This window comes from Embiotoca jacksoni, unplaced genomic scaffold (assembly GCF_022577435.1).
Source record: "Embiotoca jacksoni isolate LCO1_2020_lvr unplaced genomic scaffold, fEmbJac1.0.p SCAF_34, whole genome shotgun sequence".
Lineage (NCBI taxonomy): Eukaryota > Metazoa > Chordata > Actinopteri > Embiotocidae > Embiotoca > Embiotoca jacksoni.
The window spans coordinates 1,664,548-1,686,828 of record NW_027185386.1 but is presented as its reverse complement, the minus strand read 5'-3'; the positions used below and the strand labels follow the sequence as shown (position 1 = coordinate 1,686,828).

At 43.4% G+C, this 22,281-nt stretch overlaps 1 protein-coding gene across 2 annotated transcripts in view; it reads left to right on the top strand.

Moving 5' to 3' along the window:
• Window positions 1-22,281, top strand: part of grin2ca (glutamate receptor, ionotropic, N-methyl D-aspartate 2Ca) — a 54,335-nt gene that overhangs the window by 19,159 nt on the left and 12,895 nt on the right. For both annotated transcript variants that reach the window (XM_069165277.1, XM_069165278.1), the window contains 3 exons: window positions 8,701-9,302; window positions 11,993-12,107; window positions 16,732-16,943. In XM_069165277.1, the coding sequence (XP_069021378.1) occupies window positions 8,701-9,302; window positions 11,993-12,107; window positions 16,732-16,943 (929 nt within the window). The remainder of the gene's footprint in view (window positions 1-8,700; window positions 9,303-11,992; window positions 12,108-16,731; window positions 16,944-22,281) is intronic.

Genomic DNA, 22,281 nt, shown 5'->3' with positions numbered 1-22,281 from the left:
TTTAATAAAAAAAAAAAAAAAGAAAAAAAAAAAAAGCAATTTGTACATCTGACCATTACAGTCAAAATATCATACAAGGAGACGCAAGAAATCATGATCAACAGCATCGAAAGTATCAAAATTTGACCACGAGCATTCATTACTGTTCAAGGCAGTTTGAGCTGGATCTAAACCATACCCCAAAAAAGATCCTCATTTAAAAAAAAGAATCAATGCCCTTTCAGAAAAAATACACACGAGTTCCCCATGTTTTCCACATTGGGTACATGTGATCACATATATGACGCATGTTTACCTCATGTTGCAACATATGATAACATGGAGAAACGATGTGGAAAAGTTTCTACATGAACTTCAAACATTACACCATGAAAATGTTCCAAGAATCCCACATGTTTAATATGGGCAACATACGTGTTTAACATGGGCAACATACATGTTTAAACACTCTACTGTCTGGAAAATACTTCCACAACAAGTGTTTATGGAAAACATGTTTGGACAGAAATAGAGCTTTAAGTAAAACGTAATTTCAAACAATTCTGAGATTAATTCTGGCTTTGGCAACCAATATGAACCTGAATTAATCATGACAAATTGATCAAAATGTTCTCTTTTTATCTATAGTATTAATGGACTGACTCCTTGAAACGCATCATCTGAAGGGATACAACCTTTCTTAAACAATCAGAAATGATCTACCCACTCGTGTGCTTCAAACAGTTTAGACTGGATGAAAAGATGGTTAACCTTTAGAGTCTAACATGATGTTTTTCCATTTTGAATCTTGAAGCATTTTCTCTTGTGTAAGAAACACGGAGACGTCAGTGCGACCAGAGTAATTTCCTTAATTCCTGAGTTTGGAGGCAGCTCCCCCGTCAGCTGCATCCATTTCAGAACACATGTTACGGCTCCTCGTGGCAATAAAAGACATGTCCCTCAGCAGTCAGCGCCTCCTGCTGCTCATTTACACTCTAACCACCCCGACGTGAGGACAGCAACAGAAAATACATCTTAATCCATCACAGAATAAACATGTGTAATAAGAAATACGAGTAAAGACAGCGGCTGCCAGATGTTAAAATGAACGGCCGCTTTTCATCAGTAATTAGCCGGTGAAGCAAGTTGAGACCATTAATACGTGACATTTAGTGAAGGCATTAAAATTGCCTTTCAGAACAGTAAGTGCATGCATTATTAATATGGATGGTCCCAGTTGGAAAGGCAGCGTAATCTTCTGCGACCCGCTGAGGTTAACAGGCCTGTGATTGACACGTGTATCGCCGGAGAAGTTCAGATTCCTTAGGATAATAATATTGTACGTCCTTCAGTCCTCCTGCAGTCAATATGGGATTTAATACAAAGGTTACCATTTCTAAAGCATCACAAAGTCTGTTTCGCCAACTGAAGTAGTTTCTCTCAGTTTAAAGCAGTTCACTCAAGCACCAAAGTAAACCCGAGTCTCTGCGGGTTTTAATAATGTTCATAGTGTATTTAAACATAAACTAATGCATTCCCAGAAGGTTGAATATCTGAGATGGTTGCAGCTCAGTCGAAAGAAACAAACAAGTTTGCCTAAATTCTTTCTCGGAAAATATGTAATTGGCTTTGAACATTTAGGATCTGCCAAATAGATACAATGTCAATATAAACTTATTATATTTCTACTTAAAGTGAAAGAAAAAAGGAAAAAAACAAAATGGAACAGAATGTTTATTGTTAATATTTATTTAACTACTCTTAAATGTTAATGAGGTTTTATGATACAGCCAAAGAGAGATGAGGAAAGTTTAGCAGCATTATCACAGAGTCCAGGTTTTTACTATATAAAAAAACAAAGGACCGATCCATAATGTAATCAAAGTTACTCGAATAAAACCAGATTAAAACTCAAAGTTTGAAACATCAATAAGATGTTCTATTAGTCAGTCTATTAATCAAAGTGTTTGTGTCTCTGCTTACTTGAAAAACAACATCAGTCACCTATCAATGCTTTAATTAGTAATGTATTAATATTTAAGTGCTGTAAATGTACCAATGTGCCCATGTATGACAGTTATGTAGATACACGGAGGTGATTTTGGTCCAACCCTCCTCCAGTCTCTCCTCATAATCAGGGATGCCGCCCGTCGATTGATTTATGGGACGCTGTCAAGGATAGTCAACAAGGCAATGGAGCTCATTCATTTTTCATACGTATCACCGAAAGGACGCAGTTTGATCTTTCCTGAAGTGACAGCAGAGAATTAGGTGATAAACCGATTCCTGTCCTCGAGACATTTCAGCTTGTTGATTGGGAACATCAGGGCACGCCATTATCTTTGTCATTTTCTATTCCCGTCACATCACAGGCAGCCGGGGACGAGACTCCTGTTAAAATGAAGACTGGAAATAGGAAGCAAAGTTAACAACACTGAGAATATGGATTTTTATTTTATTTTTTATTTTTTTTAAGCAGCCATATTTAAATTTCATCTAAGTGCTTCACTATTGCCAGTCACATCAATCATTTTCCAGGAGCCCATTCATCGTGTAAACAGCAGACAAATCAATACAGATAATAATGGCTGACAGAAATCACTGACGTGTTTGTGAAGCCAACAGAAAGCTGGACATGCACCTGGTTTCAAAGCTAAAATATGACTACTGTCCCCGGACAGAACCGCACAGAGCGTTCAACAAGTCTTCAACCTGAGCGACAAAATAAGGCTGCAAGAAAATCGGATTCTTTTCTCAAATCAGATCTGCAGGACAGAATGTCCGCGCTGTTATTTGCAAGTGAACAGATGAGATTTGGTTTGTCCAGACATCCCCAACCTAACTTGCTGTTCAGACTTTGAAAAAAACTATACAACAAATATTGGATTTGGGCTAGCAGTCTAAAACATAGCCTAAGTCACAGTTTGTTGAACATGGTTTGTTGAACACGTGGCTATGTTTAGGCATCTAAAACTAGCATTAAAGATGCTAAAACTGCCATTTCTGCAGGACCACGCTTTCATTCATCAAAACAGACCATCAGTTTCTAATGTCATATGGTTGGAAAAAGCTCTCAGAAATCTCCGAACAAACAAAGACACCTGCTGAGAATCAAAACTAATTACACGCTCAAAAGGGGGTTGTTGTATTTTGATAATTGCAGAACAGATGAAGCGTACATTTTCTTTACTTTTTCTTTCAGGTCATTACGCTTTTTAGTTCAACATCCCGACCTTAAAATTCAAAGCCTCCTTTGAAGGATCTGTTCTGCGGTGAGACAGATCACATCCTCCGAGCCCGAGCGCTTTAGGTAAACCAAATGTGAGTCAGACACGAGCAAAAAAAACCCCAAAAAACCCTGATTGTCTTTGCAGGAACACGAGCCCGAGGCGTTTCTCAAAACTAGAGCAACTGCTTTTTTCTTTTTTTTTTCTCCATCTACTTTTTGAACTCACTTGTCTCCACTTCCGCGTCCTGCATTTTAAAACGGGCGCTACCTGTCTCGACTGAAGCAGACCGGCGAACAGCGCGGTCGCGGAGAGCGGCAAGACGAGGCGTAACTCCGATATCAACGCCGCTGAAATGTGAAGAATTGCACAGCGTTTACAGGCATTTGAATTAGTTCGGCTTCTGACTTTAGAAAACAGAATTGCAGGTCTTTTTCTCTCGGTTGTCTCGGGTGAACTTCCACGCTTCAATGCTCTTCTCCCTCCACACCACCTATATGGTACCACAGTCAATGCTTTTTGTGAGGGATGGCAGACGACCAGGGAGTTGTGTGTGTGTGTGTGTGTGTGTGTGTGTTCCTGGTCACCGTGCAGGATCCACGTGACGTCAGCAGCGCAGGAAGGCGGTGCCGGGCCACTTCCTGCTGCGCGGCGGAGGCAGACATATGTCGCATCAAAAGAGCCGCGGCCAGAAGTCACTTCTTCACAGAGAGACGGAGAGTGTGTGTGTGTGTGTGTGGGGGGGGGGGAGATGGGGGAGGAAGGGGGGGGGGGGAGGCGACCATACACCGATCCACATCCTCGGCGCTAATTCCACCTTTATTGTAGGTTTTTAGTTCCTGACTTCAATATCTTGATTCTGTCGGATTTTTTTTTTGGATGCCTTCCAAAGTCTGTGTCCATCAACCTTCAGCCGTCCTCTAAGACGTCTTCGAGCAGGTAAAGATTTGTGTACGTGGCCTGTTAAAAAAAAAAGAAAAAGAAAACTAAACCGTGAAGCATCCATTCACCTGCACACGTCAGGATTTAAACACGACTCTGCTTGAGATTCGAACGCGGCGTTTTCTAGAACCGTGCTAGAAAAACAGACCCGAGTTCTTCCATGTGTTTTCCCCTTGTGAATGTAATCTCAGCCTTGAGAGAAGCTAAGCTTTTCACTCAATGGCCGTAATCTGCTTTGGGACTATAGACCATTACTGCGAGCTTGGTTTGATGACATTGTGGAAGTGCAGCTTACCGACTGAAGAGATCGAAGGCTGATACCCACGTCGTACATGCAGCGCTCACAGTGCCGGGCAGGACGATAACACCAGATGATATTTAGAAACCAGCAGAGATTTTTACCTCACTGTTTTTATAGTTTAATCAAATTTATGGTCATTTTGGATTTAGAGGATTCCAGCAGCATTCTGTCGAAGCGCTTTTGAGGTTTTAGTATTTATGTTTAGGGAGTTCTGATGTTCTCTCCTGTCGAGGCAGAGGCCAGCGCTGAGTCTGGTTCTGTCAAAGGTTTCTTCCTGTAAAACGGGAGGTTTTCATTTATACCGTCGGAGGTTTTCTTCCTGTTAAAAAGGGAGTTTTTACTTCCTGTTGTCTGATGTTTTCTGGCTGTTAAGAGTTTTTCCTTATTCACTATATCAATCAATGCAACTTTATTTATGAAAGAATGCATTGCATGCTATAAATAATGGCATGATAAGACTACTTACTCCACTATTTTATAGCCAGTTAGCCGTTACCGAAACACACTGCCCACATGACCAAATTCTCGCTCTGCAACAAAACTGCTAACAAAACCTTCAGTCCTGAACTCACCGTTCACCAGTTTGTCTTTTCCTCCACAGAAAGCTTCAGCTGCCGACCACTACCGTTCAAATCACGTCACGACTCGTCAAAACAAAAAAAAAGTCTTCAAATCATGCTGCGTTCAGGGAAGGTCTGAAAATATGTTCATAATATTTATTCAAAGGCAAATGCCTGCACGACCGATGAGAATGTTTATTAGCACTTGATGGAGCTTTGGTCACAGTCTGGGATAGCAGCAGTTGTAAGTGGAGGCACCTGGACTATCGCTTATTAAAAAATTAAATTCACTATCGTCTGAATGGATTATTACTGTTATTAAATATAAGAGGTTTATAATCTACAAACTGTAGTTCCTGGCGGATTGTTGGCTGAAGACACATCTTTCAAAAGAGAAATGAAACATCTTCGAGAGTCTAATGTGACTCATGTTGTCTTTGACTTTGCACTTCTAGTTGTAACTTGCATCATTTTTTTTGATAGGACCAACTGTGCAGAGTTTTTACAAAACCACACTTACATTTTGCAGACTTACTGTGGCGTCTAAAGGCGGGACGAGTTATTCTTGAAGAGAATAAATGAGGAAGCAACTCAGCATCCTCTAAGTTTCACGTGTTCCCTCAGCTAACGGTGATAACGCAGTGCACTGACACGCCTTAGAAGTCAGCAAATGTTTCACAGCTGCTGGAATTTCTACATTCATCATCATGTCGTGACTGTCAAAAGAAAAAAACAAAAGACACCGAATTCTCTGAGAGAAACACTGAGAGAAGGAACCTTTAGTCCTGCCTTCAATGTGTCCGTTGGGAATGCGTGTAAACGTGTTTGCCTTCAGTTAAAACACACAAGTTTGCTCATTTCAAGCCTACTGAACTCTTACGTCTTCATCTACTTCGTAAACAGGTCATCCCGACTCGTGGAGGATTCATTTTTCATTCTGCGTAGCTGACTAGCCGTTTCATGCTACCCTCTGTACGCTCTGCACGGCGACGAGGCGGTCGTGACTCGAGGCTTTGAGCTGACGCCGAGCCTGCGGTGATGCCCCGGGCTCATTTGGACGGCGCTATCAGTCTGCTCTCCGCTAATTGAGATTGTAGTTTGCAAGGGCTGGGGGGGGGTGACTTTAATCTGACAGACCCACAGGCTGGGAAGCATGTACGAAGCATACAGAAACACCACGTAAACACCTCGCCGACACCTCGGCACCTCTCGGGGAACAAACTCGGCACCGCTGCAGAGAAGGTTTCTTTACTGTAAAACAAAGGTTTTCCTTCATACTGTCAGAGGTTGTCTTCCTGTTAAAAGAAAGTTTTTCCTTCCTACTGTTGGAGGTTTTTCTTCCAGTTCCAGGAAGTTTTTCCTTTCCACTGATGGAGGTTTGGAATGAGGCAATAACGCAGGCAGATTTTTGCTGCCGGACAATGAGAGGAAGGAGAAAATGAGTAGATTTATATGATCTTGTGGAGCTCCTCCGTGACTAACCTGTGTAAGATCCCTGCACCCGGCCAGCCTCCAGTGAAATCATTTATGTAAATATGAATCAGTGATATAAGAGAAAAGGCATTTTAAAGAAGAGATACGATCTGTGGAGTTTCATATTAAATACTTCTTTGCACTCCTTGTGGTTTGCTTGGCTTCTTTTTCAATGAATAAAATGAATGACACATGGAGCTCCATGCATTAAAAGAGCTTTTTATTATACACGGCGTCTTCACTGCTCAGGGACAAGTGTGAAGAAATAAGGCAGCAGAAAAAGGGAAAATGCTTTCAGGGGTGTGAGTACAGTCACACAGGAACAGAAAGAAAAAAAGAAGAAAAGGTGGATTTAGCCGTGACGTCTGAAAGTGTAAGACGCTCATACATCACAGGACCGCTGAACTTCTCTCAAGGACAACGAGCAGACAGAATGAATAAGATCACAGGCCCGCTTGCAAGTCTCAGGGTAGCTGACCTCCTCTATTTTCTCAGCACCGGGGGGCTCCGTGCTTCGGACCGAGCGGTTTTATTCCCCAGAGAGGGAGCGCGTCGGGAGGGGGGGGGGGGCACCTACCTATCAGCCTGACGGAGGTTCAGAGGCTCCACGCCGACATCACAGCACAGTCTGAACATCTATTTCTACCTCAGAGAGATGCTATGTTCTTTTTAAGTTAAAAAAAACAAAAACAAACAACATCTCCCACTCAGTAATATCACGCTACCACATTAGATTCACGATGCAGTGATGCTGTTTGTTTTTGCCTCTGCTGAAGCCATCAATAATCCCTGTTCTCAATCAGTCCATCACTGTCACATTAACTGGGCCTCCTTAATTAATCACAATGAACAGATAAGATCAGACCTCAAGCTAATGCCCACAGGATCGTTAGGAGTTTCTTCTATTTCTTATAAGGTTTCCTTTATAAAGCGCCTGTGTTGTAACAAATTAATTAATGAATGGTTAATAACTCATTTATTCTTGCTTAATATAACTGTTAATGTTTCTTTCTTATAAGCCATCCACATCAGTTTGTGAGTCTTCTGCTGTTTTAAATCTCAGAAAGGGATTAATCTTGTTAATGAGCAGTTAATAAGCTGTCTTACATATTTTAATAATAACTGATGTATAATGAGTAGTTTTGTTAACATTAATTAAACCACAGCTTTCCTTCACCTTGATATTATGGTGCCTTTGAGGGAAAGTTGTAATGAATCTATCTATTTAAAACTATTTATTGATGGATCATCGATTATCACTTAAGAGTCATTAATTGGGCTGACACGACTTTCCGATGTCTCCCTCCTCTGGAAAAAAAAGTTCTGCAGGACATCAGAGCTGAAAACAAATTAATTACCAACTTATTTACATGAACAACTGGAGATTTAATGGTTTGATTTAAGATAGTTCCCCTCAGTTCAACATATTTCCTACCAAATGTAAAGCGAGAGGTCGGTAATGTGCACGGGTCGGACTCTCTTTTCCTCCCTGCGGTGATTCATTGATGTTAAAATGTTACAGACAGCAGCTTTAAAAGGGAACTCAACACTAAATCACATCGCAGAAAAATGGTGCAGTGATGCTTCTGGCTTGAATCTCTGAATGATTCAAATCAGAAAAGTTCTTACAACTGATTGGAAAAACGTTAAATTCGGAGCGAGTCGTGAAGCTTTTCTTCACCAGAAGTGCACAGTTTCAATCCTAAGGGAAATGTATATCACAGCACAACATACGATGAAGTATTTCCTCTCCTCTTGCGCTTCTTTTTGATAGTACTGGGTGCAGCAATATGGCAGCAATATGACGGGTCGGCCCACCTCATTCCTCCCCTCAAGGTCGATGCATTTTCAGAAAAGCCTGAACCAGCGAGCGGACGCCAGCCACAGTGATAGCGCCATCCCTCTGAATTTGCAAGTATGGATGATGGCCAGTGTTTGCACGGCAAAAGTAAGACATGTGGGTTTAAAGTGATGAATGAGTCCGCGGCTCCTGGAGGAGCAAAATAAAGCAGAAGCACTTAGCTCCTGTCAGAGCTGCGACGCGGACCCCGCTGGTGGGGCAACTCACTTCTCTGTCTGGGTGTGTGTGGTCTTCTCCTTCTGAAAATGGTCCTCCAGAGACCTCACGGTACGAACTGAATTAAGTTTTATCGTGTGCAGGGGGTTAACTAACCGTAAAGGTCTTCCCCTTAACGATGATGTTTTCCTCTTCCTCCAGGGCGAGGGCTCCAACTTCCTGCAGCTGGGATCCTCCATCGAGCAGCAGATCAACGGCATGTTCAAGGTGATGGAGGAGTACAACTGGGACAGCTTCGTGGTCATCACCAGCCTCTACCCGGGTTACGAGACCTACGTGGATTACATCAAGTCCTTCACCGACACCAGCTACTTCATGTGGGAGCTGCAGGACGTGCTGACATTCGACATGTCCGCCGACAGCATGAACGACATCCGGGCGCGGCGGGTGCTCCAGCAGATCGATGCCCAGGTGCTGCTGGTCTACTGCTCCCACGAAGAGGCCCAGTACCTGTTCTCCCTGGCGACCGAGGCCGGGCTGGTGGGGCCGGGCTACATCTGGATTATCCCCAGCCTGGCCGTGGGGAACCCGGACATCCTGCCGCCCGACAGCTTCCCCGTGGGGCTCATCAGCATCATCACGGACCGCTGGAGGATGAGCCTGAGGAAGAGGGTGCGGGACGGGGTGGCCATTGTGGTGAAGGGCGTGCAGAGCTTTCGGAAACAAAGGGGCTTCGTTCCTGAAGGCCACAGCGACTGTCACAACCCCGTCAAGCCATCAGTTACGAATGACACCCTGTTCAGGTAAACTGCAATGTTGGGGGTAAAGAGTTTAATCCCTTGGCTCTCGGCTACATTCAGAAACCTGCTAAGCAAGAAAACACTCAGAAATGACTTGAGTGAGAGGCTCCTTGCAGGAAAACTTTTCCCAACTTGAGGTTAATGGAGCCAATCCAGAGCAAGAGTATTCCACTGTGTACTTTATGGTGTCTCGTTTGTTGTGTTTAATTGTTCAATAGGCAGTAAGGATGGTACTTTCATTTTAAAATGAACCCCTGGGTGTTTGAAAATGCACTCTGAAGATGCACCAGCTGTCGCTGCAGCTGTGCAAGATGAGTCGGAAAACAGCAGAAGGACGATGTTCAGGACGAACACTTAAACCAACAAACAAACACTGATAACTGTCTAATTATTAAAATTTCTCCTGTTTGTCCATGAAAAGTCAAGTCCTTCCTCTTAAACTAGGAACGAGAGCTGAGGTTTGGTTGATTAAAGTTAAAGAAGAGACATTTAAATTCTACTTACAGACAGTTGCGGCCTCACTCAAGACCAGACGATCCCATTTCCCCCACCAACTCCACTTAAGTCTAGACGAGATATAAAAGTGTTCGTAGCTTCCGGCTCTGAAAAATGAGGCTGATGCAGAAGAAGTCGTGCAATTGTTCAGGAATAAATCTGACACTTTGCACGCCTGACAGTTTCCTCTATCACTTCTTCGAGATGACAGTCGTTATTTGACTGGTTATGACTATAACATCCTTTATGTCCTTGTTTAGGACACGTATATGACGGTTGTCCTGATGGTTGGGGATCCGAGAGTCAATCCATCTGTGGATTCTCTTTCATTTTTGATAGATCAAAGATAAAACAGTAACTGCTCAGACTTGCATCTGCGGGACCGGGCAGAAAAAAAGAGGTCAACAGTCACTTATTTATTCATGACTTCCCATCTGTTTGGTGTGACGGTGGCTGTCAGTCTCCCAAATTGTGTCCTCTGCCCCGCTGCCATCCATCTCCTCATCGCTGAGTGCTCTCCTGCATCTCTTGGAGGTAATTTAGTGGTGAAGGGGGCGTGGCCTCTCGTCATTTTAAACCATACCCAAAAGTGCAATCTGATACCATCTGTGCCACCGAGCGCAGAGCGAATCCTATTTTGTTGGGAAAAAAATGTAATCAGCAAATGAAAAAAACAACAACAAATAAAACCAGCATTTGGCTGGTGTGAGCCAAGGTCAGAGACCGGGAGTGTGTTGAGTGTAAATGTTAACGTGAGTCGTTGGAGATGGTCACCGAGCGGCACGAGCGTCGTCACACACATAAATTTGCATTACGAAACCTCACTCGCTCCCTCTGATGTCACGAGTCGTTTTGCTTTGCGAGCCCGAAGCGAGACGACTTTTCCTTTTGTAAACCCAAACCACCCGCTGCTGAACATAATCCGGGGCTTTGATACTGTACAAACCGTCGCGTTTAGACCTGTGGGCATGATTTAAAGCAGCAGCAGTAACGTGAAGCTCGGCGAGGATGAACAAAGGCTTTTACAGTCGGTCATCGCAGATCAAACACCAACAGCCCCGACGCTTGATTGGAGATTTTTTTTTTTTTTTTTTCTCTTTCCAAACGAGCTTTTGATAATGACTCAACTCACCTGTTAATGGGATTACCAGATTAAACAGGCTTTTCACACAGACCGGTCTGAAGGCTGCTCTCCTCTCAGCAGGCTTTCATCACCTCTGCCGGAGTGGCGCTGAGGTGAGAGAGCAGCTCGGCGGGTCTGACAGAAGAGACCGTGAGTGATGAAACTGAGGGATTGCGAGCGGCAGAGAGACGTTTTCTCCTCGAGTCTCTGTCGAGTCCACTTTTTCACAGACGAGGCTCGTTGTGTTCTTCGACTTTATCCAATCAATGTAATGAAGCAGTTTAATGATCCTTAAAGGTGCATGTATAACTTTCTGCACAATGGAGAAGTAGAGCTGAAACAATTAGTAGATTAATCAGCAGGAACTATTGATTTTGCGAGCAAAAATAAAAAAAAAACTGTCAAAGATTGATTATTGAAAGAAATTAAGTACACGCTGGAAACTTCCCACCCTGAGTGAATTAGCTAAATAAGGAATTTTCAAATTAAGGCATCTGAAGACGATTTACATATTTAGACGTGTTTCACGCCCTTTTTTTTTTTTCTTCCATCATCCTGCTACTTGTAGTGAACTGAATGTTTCTGTACTGTGAACAAAGTTACGCACTCAAAACAGTGAGTGTTAGTACACCAATTGGAAAACAGCGTTAGTCTCTCAATTATGACTTATTGTCTCAATATTGCGACTAGAACTCGAACAGTTATGATTCTCTAGGTCAGTTTCTCAAAATGATACGTATCTCAGCTCATGATATTGATGAGAGTTGGGTTATATTTGGATTTTCCTTTTGATTTGCAGCAACAAGCCAAGCCTTTATTTATTTTTATTTTTATTTTATCTCAGCTCTGATTCTTATCATCATCAGTGCACCAAACAAGCAGGTAACATTACCAAAACCTTTCATTTCACAGCAGCAGAGAGCTAAACATCAGCTCTCGATATTCAACCTTCACATCAGAAACAACTTTAACGTCATCTGTAATTACGAAAACTGAAACTCAGGCTTTTTTTGGGGAAACTGCTGATGTTTTGTGAATATTAACTCCTTCTTTTTGTTTTTTCCTGTCTCTCCAGACACATGTTGAACGTCACCTGGGAACACAACGACTTCTCCTTCAACAGTAACGGCTACCTGGTGAATCCGTCCATGATCATCATCACTCTGGACCGAGAGAGGCAGTGGGACAAGGTGAGAGGAAACGACGGCTGCTCCTTTCACCTCACGCCGTGTTTTCTCTGCTGAATTACCTCTCCAAGTATTTGCGTGCTCACTTCCTGAACGCATAATTTAGCTCCCGAAATGAGAAGAACAGACGAGTCGCTCTGAACATTTGCGTCTTTCGCTGATGTCTCTCTCTGCATGCTAACAGCAGAGTGATTTCATACATCGCTGGTCTCTTTGTAAAGACGAGTTAGAGGAGTCAGAGCTCCACTGACGCCAATGAAGCACTTAATGAGGCATCATCTCCTCATCACACACACACTCCGACCCTTCGTCTCTTTAGATATGAAAATATAACTCACAGTCAGTCAAAGTAACGCTTCTGCAGCCTCATTGATCCGTTTAGATGTCAAAACGTTGATTTAACCAGAGAAGGTGAATGTGATGTGGACACCAGCAGCCTTCCTCCTCCGGCTGATTAGAAAGTGTTGAGTTAAACATAACACTCCAGCATTTCACAGCTAATTATGTGCCGTTTCCAGGTCAAACTTCCTATTAATTTCCAATATGTTGTCAAGACGGAGCTAATGTGAGGCTAAAGGCAGCAAACAATGTGTGTATGAATGCAGATGGATTCATATTTAGCGTGTGAATCGATACCACAGCTCGACTAATGACATAAGAATGACTTTGTACTTTGGTGTCTACGGGATACTTAAAAAAAAACACGACCAAACTAAGTAAAGTAAATAGTAGTTACTGATGTAACTAGCTGTTGCCAGAACCAGCGCTCAATTTTAAAAACCTTTTGTTTGGCCTGACGAGTAGTGTAAAGCCCAAAAATATTAAATATAGAATTATGTTGTTTTAAAAAACAAAAGCTGCAGGTCTTAAAGGCTAATAAATGTATTAAAATGAATCAAATTTGCAGATCTAGGGGTACTGCAGGACACTAATTTGAGTGGGTATATTTAAGGGCAGAGATATTATAAAGCCCCCCCGCCCCTTTATGTTCATGCTAAACTCTTCCTGTCCTGCCGCTGGATGTTATTGTTGAAGGACATCGTTCTCTTGTGAAATACTCCCAGAAGATCAGGGAGGTTTTCCTGCTATCAAAGACAAACAGGAAGATTCGTCCTGAAAAACACAGACTCCTCGAAATCCATAATAATATAAAAGACTGAAATCCATTTGAATTCAGTGGCAGTAACGTGAGTCGGGTATGTCGCTGTCCTATTACGAGGTTTACTCAATTAGACTGAACACTTCCGTTGAGGTTAGCATCAGGTTCAATCAGAAAAACATCCAGAGAGAAACGGACCAAAGGTGTTTTCCCGTTCACTTCCTGGCTCGCTGACCTTTCCGTAAACCTTCTTCTCTCCCTCCTGCAGAGAACAGCACTTTACCCGTTTCACAAAATTTCAGCTAAGAAGTGAGTCGATCCATTTGCTGTGGTTAACTCTGTTGCCGCCGGCTTCTTTTCTCTCAAAGCTCAATATCAATCCCACCGTCTGATTGCCTCTTTGCCCGCACGTCTTATTGTACATGTTGCAAGAAAGCCGGCGTGTTACAGTCATACTTCACCTCTACATGACCACTGTACCCTGTAGACAATCCCCCAATCACATGCAGTCATTCAAACCTTCCTCAGAGTCACGCTCCATCTGCTTCCCCTGATCTAAAAGTCACATTAAGTTGTGACGATGGAGGAATAGGAGTTCAGATTCTGTCCGTCGCCATCTTTGCTAGTTCAGAACGGTTTGGAGCAGGAAGTGACCATATTTGGACGAGCTGGGGGGAGGAGCCAGCGGTGGATCTGAGTGATCTGATTAGAAACTTGACAAAACTACATCCCACCCACCGATAGCTGTAACCTGAGTGCACAACAAACCTGTCAATCAAACAGACACCCCCCCCCCCCCCCCCCCAAAAAAAAAACACGTCTCATTTTCTAATGAATGAGGGATTATTTTCAGATGGACCTCCAGAAAACTAATAAGAAGGAGTGACTTTAGCTAACAACACCGAGATAACTGATGGACACATTTTATTCACTTTGTATCTGATGAGAGAAGTTGAATGGGAGTCTATGGAGCCGGAGGCTTTTTGGAGCCGACCTCTAGTGGCACTCGGTGGTATTGCACCTTAAGACACTTCAGCATCAGCCTTATTTTTCAGATCCAGAAGCTACGAACACTTTTATATCCTGTCAATGCTGAGGACACATGTGGAGACACATGAAATGCCAGGTGGGAATAGACAACTTAAAGTTGGCCACTTTTGTACCGATCTTGCCGGGTTCCTGTTGTTTACTGGTGATACGCGGGACTGAAAAGTTGCTGTACATCTGCGACGCACACTAACCCTGAAATTCTCTGCTGAACCCTGCTGAAAAAGGATTTATGAAAAAAAAATTAAAAAAAATAAATAATTGGATTTACCCGATAGATTTCCTGTAACGTCTCCGAGCTCTGCAGCCGCTGAATGTTTTACATTCCAAACAGGTAATTATAGAAGTGTACATCTCGTGATAATGATTTCCGCTTCCCGTTCTTTAGAGCTCACTGACAGCAGGTTTTAACGTACGACGCGAACGAACAAAATGAAGATTTCGCCCGTCTGTCTGAGCGTCCACGGGGGACGTGGCGTGTTTTCATCTTCCTGGAAGTTGAAATTCGGATCGACTCAACTAAATGCCCATGAGTGGCGTGTGAGTTAAGCAGCAGGACTGATCGATATGACTGACAGGAGCGAGGAATAACTGGAAAAGTCCAGGGAGGGCTGAGATATTTGCACACACACACACACACACACACACACACACACACACACACACACACACACACACACACATTGAGTGTTTTCATTTCATTGTGACGAGCTGCACTGACTGCTGAGATGAGACAGGATTGCCCCCCTTCCTGCATAAACAGCACAGATTATGTGGGAGGAAAAACATTTTGTCCAGACTGTCATGTTTTGTTTTAGTTTTTTTTTACCTCTCCAGGAAGTTGATGATATTTACACAAGTGAACTCGACAGACTCTCATTTAAATATTAACCAGCTGCACCTTAGTACAAGTAAAATAGAAGTGGGATTGTTTCATCTGCAGGAAAGCCGCTTGTCTCGAAAAACGAGAAAAGAAGTGTTCACGTTTTCAGGTGCTTTTGGCCAGTGAAGACGAACACCTCGTACTGGTTTTCCGAATATTCTCCCATTCATAAGCTCTACTGAGGCGGCTCGGCCGGCTCGATCAGGACCCGTCCCGGAAGATGAGTTCACTCAGTTTCATCTTAAGTAAATATTCTCGACTAGGACCACTTTATGGCGACACACCTTCCTCATGAAAACGAGAGACTTTTGTAAGCAGCCGCATTAGCTAGCGTCTACCGATAGCTGTTTAGGGGAAATTGTATCAGCAGAAAATTACAATCTCCCCCTTTAAAGTGCAGGAGTCTCTGCATGCACATCGGCGTTACCCACCGCCACAAAAACACAGACTGGTGTTCCTGTTTCATCTACCAGGACTGTGCAGCTTTTTATTGTTGTGTGAACTTTACATAAAACATGTACTTTTTATTCTCTGCTGTAGTGAAATGAATAATCAGTGCATTAAAAATACTGCACAGAGAATGATTACCTCTTTTTTTTTGTAATTACTAGGCTTGTGATTGGGACTACTTTTTTGTTGATAACTAATCTGAGTGATGTCATGTACAGCCGTTACTGGTTACAGCGTCTGTCTTTTGCAAAGTATGCGATAAAACATTTTAATCAACGCAATAAAGTGATTTTAATCAGGCAGTCCGATGCAGGTTCAACTCTCTGAAAGGTCGTGTTTTTGTAGCCGCTTCGCTCGACTGTGTTCGGCGAACGCGCACAAATATAAAAGCGTGTTTGTGATTCGTTTGTTGAGTTATTGCAGCCGAAGCAGCGTTTAATAGCCCCCATTTGACTCGACATAAAATGAACAACTAGCGTTACGTGTCGGTGTTTTTTAGTAAATGGGGTCCAATTGGTCTTCTGCGACCTTCGTTCCTTCGACTGAGCGCGGTACTGAACAGGTCACGGCTTCAAAATAAGTGAGCTTGAGATGTTTTAATTCCAGATCTTGATTATGTATTCAGCGCCGCTCATGAATGCTCATTTCCCCACAACATCCAATTAAAATTAGCTTACTGGGTGGGTGGAATTGCTTTCATTGCATTAGATGTGATAATTGCACTCTCTACATCCTCAGTGACCCCCCAAAAAAATCAATCTCCTCTTAAGAGGCGAACGAACTGAAGCTCGGCTCGCTGTGGACGCTCCGATCGTAAATACAGTACAACACATCCCTTGAGAAAAAGGGGGACGACTGCATTAGGATGGGTTGCTGTGATAGTGTTGTGATAGTCGGCTTAGTTTCATATCATTACGCATGCAGGTATTCATTTTTTCTGACTGTGTTAAACAGGTTTTCTCTCCTCTGCTGTTTATTTATGAGGCCTTTTAACAAGAACCCGTGTTTCTCCTGCTGTAACAAATCAGCATCACGGCAGCCATCTGGAGTTTGGTGCAGAGATTTTTCACCGGCCTCCCGTGTTCACTCACCCCCTCTTCCTCTTCCTCTTCCTCTCTCTCTTTCTCTTTCTCTCTGTGCTCCTTCAGGTGGGAACCTACGAGACGGGGATCCTGCAGATGAGATACCCCGTGTGGCCGCGGTTCGGCTCCTATCTGGAGCCCGTGTCGGATTACCGGCACCTGACCGTGGCCACGCTGGAGGAGCGGCCCTTTGTCATCGTGGAGGCGGTGGACCCACTGACTGGGACGTGTGTGAGCAACACCGTGCCATGCCGACGACAGTCCAACAAGACCGAGGCGTAAGTTCAACGGATAAGTCGTTTTTTGTTGGCTGAGACCATAGATTGTGTATAAAAGTGTTCGTAGCTTCCGGCTTCGAAAAATGAGGACGATGCAGAAGTGCCTTAAACTGCAATACCACCGAGGGCCACTAGAGCTCGGCTCCAAAAAGCACCGGTTTCCATAGACTTACATTCAACATCCTTTCTCAGTCAATAAAAAAGCTTCCTGTATGTCATTCACTAAATTCACTCGTCCAGATTAGTTTTCTGGAAATCCATCTGAAAATAATCCCTCAATAATTTGGAAAAAAGCTTCAAAAAGACATGTTTTTGGGGCATGTCTGATCCGGGTGATGTTACTTGGCTCAGACGACAAATGTTGTGTTTTTACTGCAATCCTGTCGTTACAAAGCTGAAAATAGGATGAGCAGCATATTATGAAATTAATTATCCATGGATATGCCTGACAACATCTGTAGCCTGATTATTATGTACACCTTTTTTTCTGCAGGCTAATTAGTGCAAATACTGGTGGCCCTAACTCAGAACTGTGAGGATAATGGGCTTATGTAACAGATGTGACATGCACGGGGAGGTTGTCACTCTCTTGGCATTGTTGTACAACTCAAACACACTGAATACGAGCACAGACAAACGGCTTGCAGGGCGCATTAACCAGCGAACAGCCAAGTTTCATCCTGCTGGCGAGTTACCAGTGACATTAATTAGCTGGAGTTAATTTGTGATTCAGAAGCCAGCAGAAAACTGAGAAGCGTGCGACCTGAATGTTTGTTACACAGCTAAAAGGAGCCTGCAGAGACAGACGATCTAGTAAAGCATCTGTTAGTGTCCCTGGGGGGAAAGAAAATTTAGGAGTTGTATGAACCCTGAAACACATTTGGGTCCAGCTGTCAAAAATCAAACCCGACACTTAATGTTTGATGCTCAAATCAACCAACCTGCTAATTTCTACAAACCGTCTCAGAGGCTTTCCCTTCTGAAATAAACACACATTTAAGTACAAAGTTAGTATATGGCTGGACTGTGTGAAATTGGAGGGCTCTTAATTTGAAAAATTGCAGATACTCTTTAAAACTCCGCCCCGTCTGGTGCTGTCCTGCTAAATATATTGTATTTATGTTATTTACCTAAGTTCTGAGCAGCCGTTTGTTTCCAGCTCAGTGTGAGAGTCTCTGCTGTGTTTCTGTCCTCTGATCTCTGTGTGTCTCACTGTGGGCGGAGCTCCACCTCTGCTGTGTTTCTGTCCTCTGATCTCTGTGTGTCTCACTGTGGGCGGAGCTCCACCTCTGCTGTTTCTGTCCTCTGATCTCTGTGTCTCACTGTGGGCGGAGCTCCACCTCTGATGAACTGACATGGTACAGAGCAGACACAGGTGGAAGGAGCTGAGGGGAGATCGTCCTCTTGTTTAATCCATCGCGTTGATTGCGTCGTTCTCTTGGACAGGTTGAAAAATAAATAGATAAAAAAAATGCAAAAATTGTATGTGAGGAAAACGCAGCATATTGTTCGAACCTTCGGAGATCTACTGTTAACCGGGTCGCGGGCTGCTGGCTGGAGACCTCTAATACAGAGATTCAGTCCACTCTCCGTCCATCAGCATCCTCAGATACCTTGTCTGTTACCAAACTGTGTGTCGAACCATTGTCAGTCAAATCCATCTCTCTACAGTCCCATATGCACACTCACATGTTAGCACGCACATCTCAATTGATTTTGTATCCAACCTGAGAGTGCCATTAGGTGTGAGATTAAGAGGCTCTTCCCCTTCCATTAGCACATGCATGGCTTCTTATCACTCAATGAGCTGAGATGCTCATTAGGCTGCTCGGCCAGAGAGCAATATCCCAGGGATCACCCCGTGACCCAATCAGGGAAATATATGTGCTGCATGGTGGGCTATCAATTAGATGGGACGATTAGGCCGTGTCATCAATCCTGAACACCTGGAGACTGATATTGGTGTTCATTAGCGGGGGGGAGCAGCACCGGCCGTTATCCATTACTGACAATGGCGTTAACGAGATGAAGGGAACGGGAGATGGAAATCGCGTCCCTTCGGTGTCACGGAGCACTGTAGTGCTTTATCCCTCACGCTGACCGAATCATCCCGCCGGGTATTAAAAAGTGCGCAATCCCCCTTTGTCACACGACGGAGCGTTTTCACATCAGGGCTGCACGAAAAAAATCAGTCGATGAGAGGCTCAATGAAGCGGTCAGCACTTTGGTCAGCCGAAAGAGACACATTGGCCAATGAAGGTTGCAGTGAAGGGTGAAGAGCCAGGCAGCCGTAGATCTGCGAGTAGAGGCTGAATCTACAGATTGTTTTCATTCATTATTAATCTGTGGATTGTTTTATGATCATATGGCTAATATTCAGACTTGGAAATTCTCAGAAACATGTCTCCCAGGGTGACATCACAAAAATATTTAGTCCATAATATGAAAAGCTGCAAATTCTCACATTTGAGAAGTTAGAACTAGCAAATGTTTGGCATTTCGCCTGAAAACGTGACCTGAACAATTAACCAGTTATAAAAAAAATATATATTATCGAATTTATTGTTACTTATCAGTCAGCGTGTAGATTAATGTAAATATACAACCCCCCTCCCAAAAATGTTTGGACGGCGTGTAAAATCTAAACAAAAAATGAATGTGATGATTAAACCAATATTTACTTGAATATTGATCAAAAACAACATATCATATGTTAAAACTGGGAAATTTCATTGTTTTATGAAAAAACATGTGCTTATTCTGAATTTGTTGCCAGCAACACATCTCAAAAAAGTTGGGACAGAGGAATGTCTACCACTGCGTTGCATCACCTCTTCTTTTAACAACACTCTGTAAACGTTTGGGAACTGAGGAGACCAGTTGATAAAGTTTTGAAAGTAAAATGTGGTCCCATTCTTGCCTGATGCAGAATTTCAGCTGCTCCACAGTTCAGGGTCTCCTTTGTCGTATTTTTTAATTTCATTATGCGCCAAATCTTTTAAATTGGTGACAACTTCAACCGTGCACCGATAATAAGCTGGATGGTCCCTCTCCGCTGAGGGACTCGTCCTTTCTAGGATGCTCTTTTTACAGTCAATAATGTGACCGACCTGTTGGTAGATGACCTAATTAGTTGTGGGATGTTCCACCAGGTCTTTTTTTTTTTACCATTACACAACTTTTCCACTCTTTTTTTTACCCTGTCTCAACGTTTTTTGAAATGTCTTGCAGACATTATATTTAAAATAAGCACATATTTTTTATGTTGAATATGGGTTTACATGATTTGTAAATTGCATTCTATTTTTATTTACATTTACCACAGCGTCCCAACATTTTTGGGGAACGGAGTTGCACATTTGTGATAATGACCAGACAATTTGTGTCCGTCTGCCTCTGGAACACAAGCTCAGAAGTATGTTAGCTAATCGTTGATGGAAGGTCACCTTTCCTTATCTGAATCTCCCCTATAGCCCAAAACAAACCCACAGCTCAGACCCACTTCAGTGCTTTCTAAATGGGGAGCCACTGGTCATGCAGGTTCTACATTTCAATCCCTCAACCCCTGGGCCACGCGTTGGGCTTGCCAGGCACACCATCTGTGTGTTTCACTCATGCGTCCTGTGAGAGGCCTGACAAACAGGTACCGGTGCCCGGCTCCGACTTGGCAGCAGCAGCTCGCAGCACTTAACACAAGCTCTTCCCTTTGAGTCATGCATGTTCTCCAGTGGGATCGGAAAAATCTCCAGCTCTCTTCCTGCCTGCCTTTAAACCGGCAGGGAGCTGCTTTTTTCTTTTTTCTTTTTTTCTCCAAGCACTCTGGCGAAGATTAATTTGGAGGTAATGCCCTGGTGAAGGGTGGTATTGACCTGAGAAGATAATGTCATCATACATTAGCTGCATTGAATGGGAGTTAGATCATAAGTTGATTTAATTAAAGCTGAAACTGACTGCAGCGGGAGATGAGCTCGCTGGAGCCTCACAGTAAAAGGACCAACATGCAGCAGCAGGAATCTGCACCACGCAGCTACACACATCAACGGCTGCTCAGGCTAGTGTTTGGAAATATGAGCAAGATTAAACTGTGTCATGTAATGTCAGTATATTGCATATATATTCATGTACAAAGGGTGTCGTATCCTAATATTTACCAACCCACTGGTCTGTCACACTGGGGATCGAGTATCAGTATTGTTTGATAAAGCTTGGACCAAAATGTTTTAGCCAGAAGCTCTAATCATGAATTGAACTGACCCTGAATTGACCCCTGTGTCCGGTGCCTGGCAGGCAGGCTTCGGGGACCAAGAGATTAATGGAATCTTGATTAGAGCTACAATGTGTGAAACGTCTGAGTTAAACGCTTCTAAAGACCCCAAGAAAACTGATAAATGAGTTGACACAAATAACCCTTGTTGGACTTGGATTTTAAGTGGGATCAGGGTCCGACAGGCCCAATGGTTTGGGTCCAGTAGAAGTGCCGTCAAAAGGGTGTCTACGATGTGAGCATGTTTTAGATGATGATAAGAGCTTCTCATTGAGCGAGCCGTCTTTTATTTCCTACAGACCTCCTCGGCTCTCCAGATGTCCAGTGACTGCTGCCTGTCACCAACCATAGAGCCCCATCAAAAAAACGTTCCAAGAAGGCCCTCACTTTGAATTAAATCGCACACACATTTGTAATTATTCCAAAAGACCCAATTTAATGCAATTAGTCCGAGTTAAAGCCCCGGCGCTGAACCCTGGCAGCTGGTGAGACGGGGGATGTTGGGGCCGCTGTGTTTACCCTCAGTCTGCAGTCGTTTCCCTCCTAAGTGTTCATTTGCTTCTAATTGTTGTGGCTCGCGTTCGCCTCGCCTGCTCGTCTCATTGCCTCCCGGTCCTGATGTGTGAGTGCAGAGTCCATTAGACTGAAGGTCCGGGGGAGGTTAAGGGTGACGTGTCATTAGTGCTCCCCACGGCTCGCTGGTCCGCTGCCCGCATCACGTCACACTGCCCACCTTACGCACCGCAGAGAGGTTTGGTTTCACTGAGGGCAAACACATGTTTACTGGCGGACCAACTTCTCTCCGTGTTTATGAATACAAAACGGGACAAAAAGCATCGTCAAGTTTGTCTAAAATATGAATATTAACAACGGACAGTGAGGACTTTCAGAAATTTGACAATAAAACTTCACTTCACACAAATGAGCCTAAATATATGAAGACACTCCGTCTCCTTACACAATGGGCAGCGGTGGCTTTTATGACTGTTGTAACTAAAACTAATAATTTAAGTCAGATTATTCTCATGTCAATGAATCATGTAAAAACGTTGGGACAAAACCTTCCAGATTCTG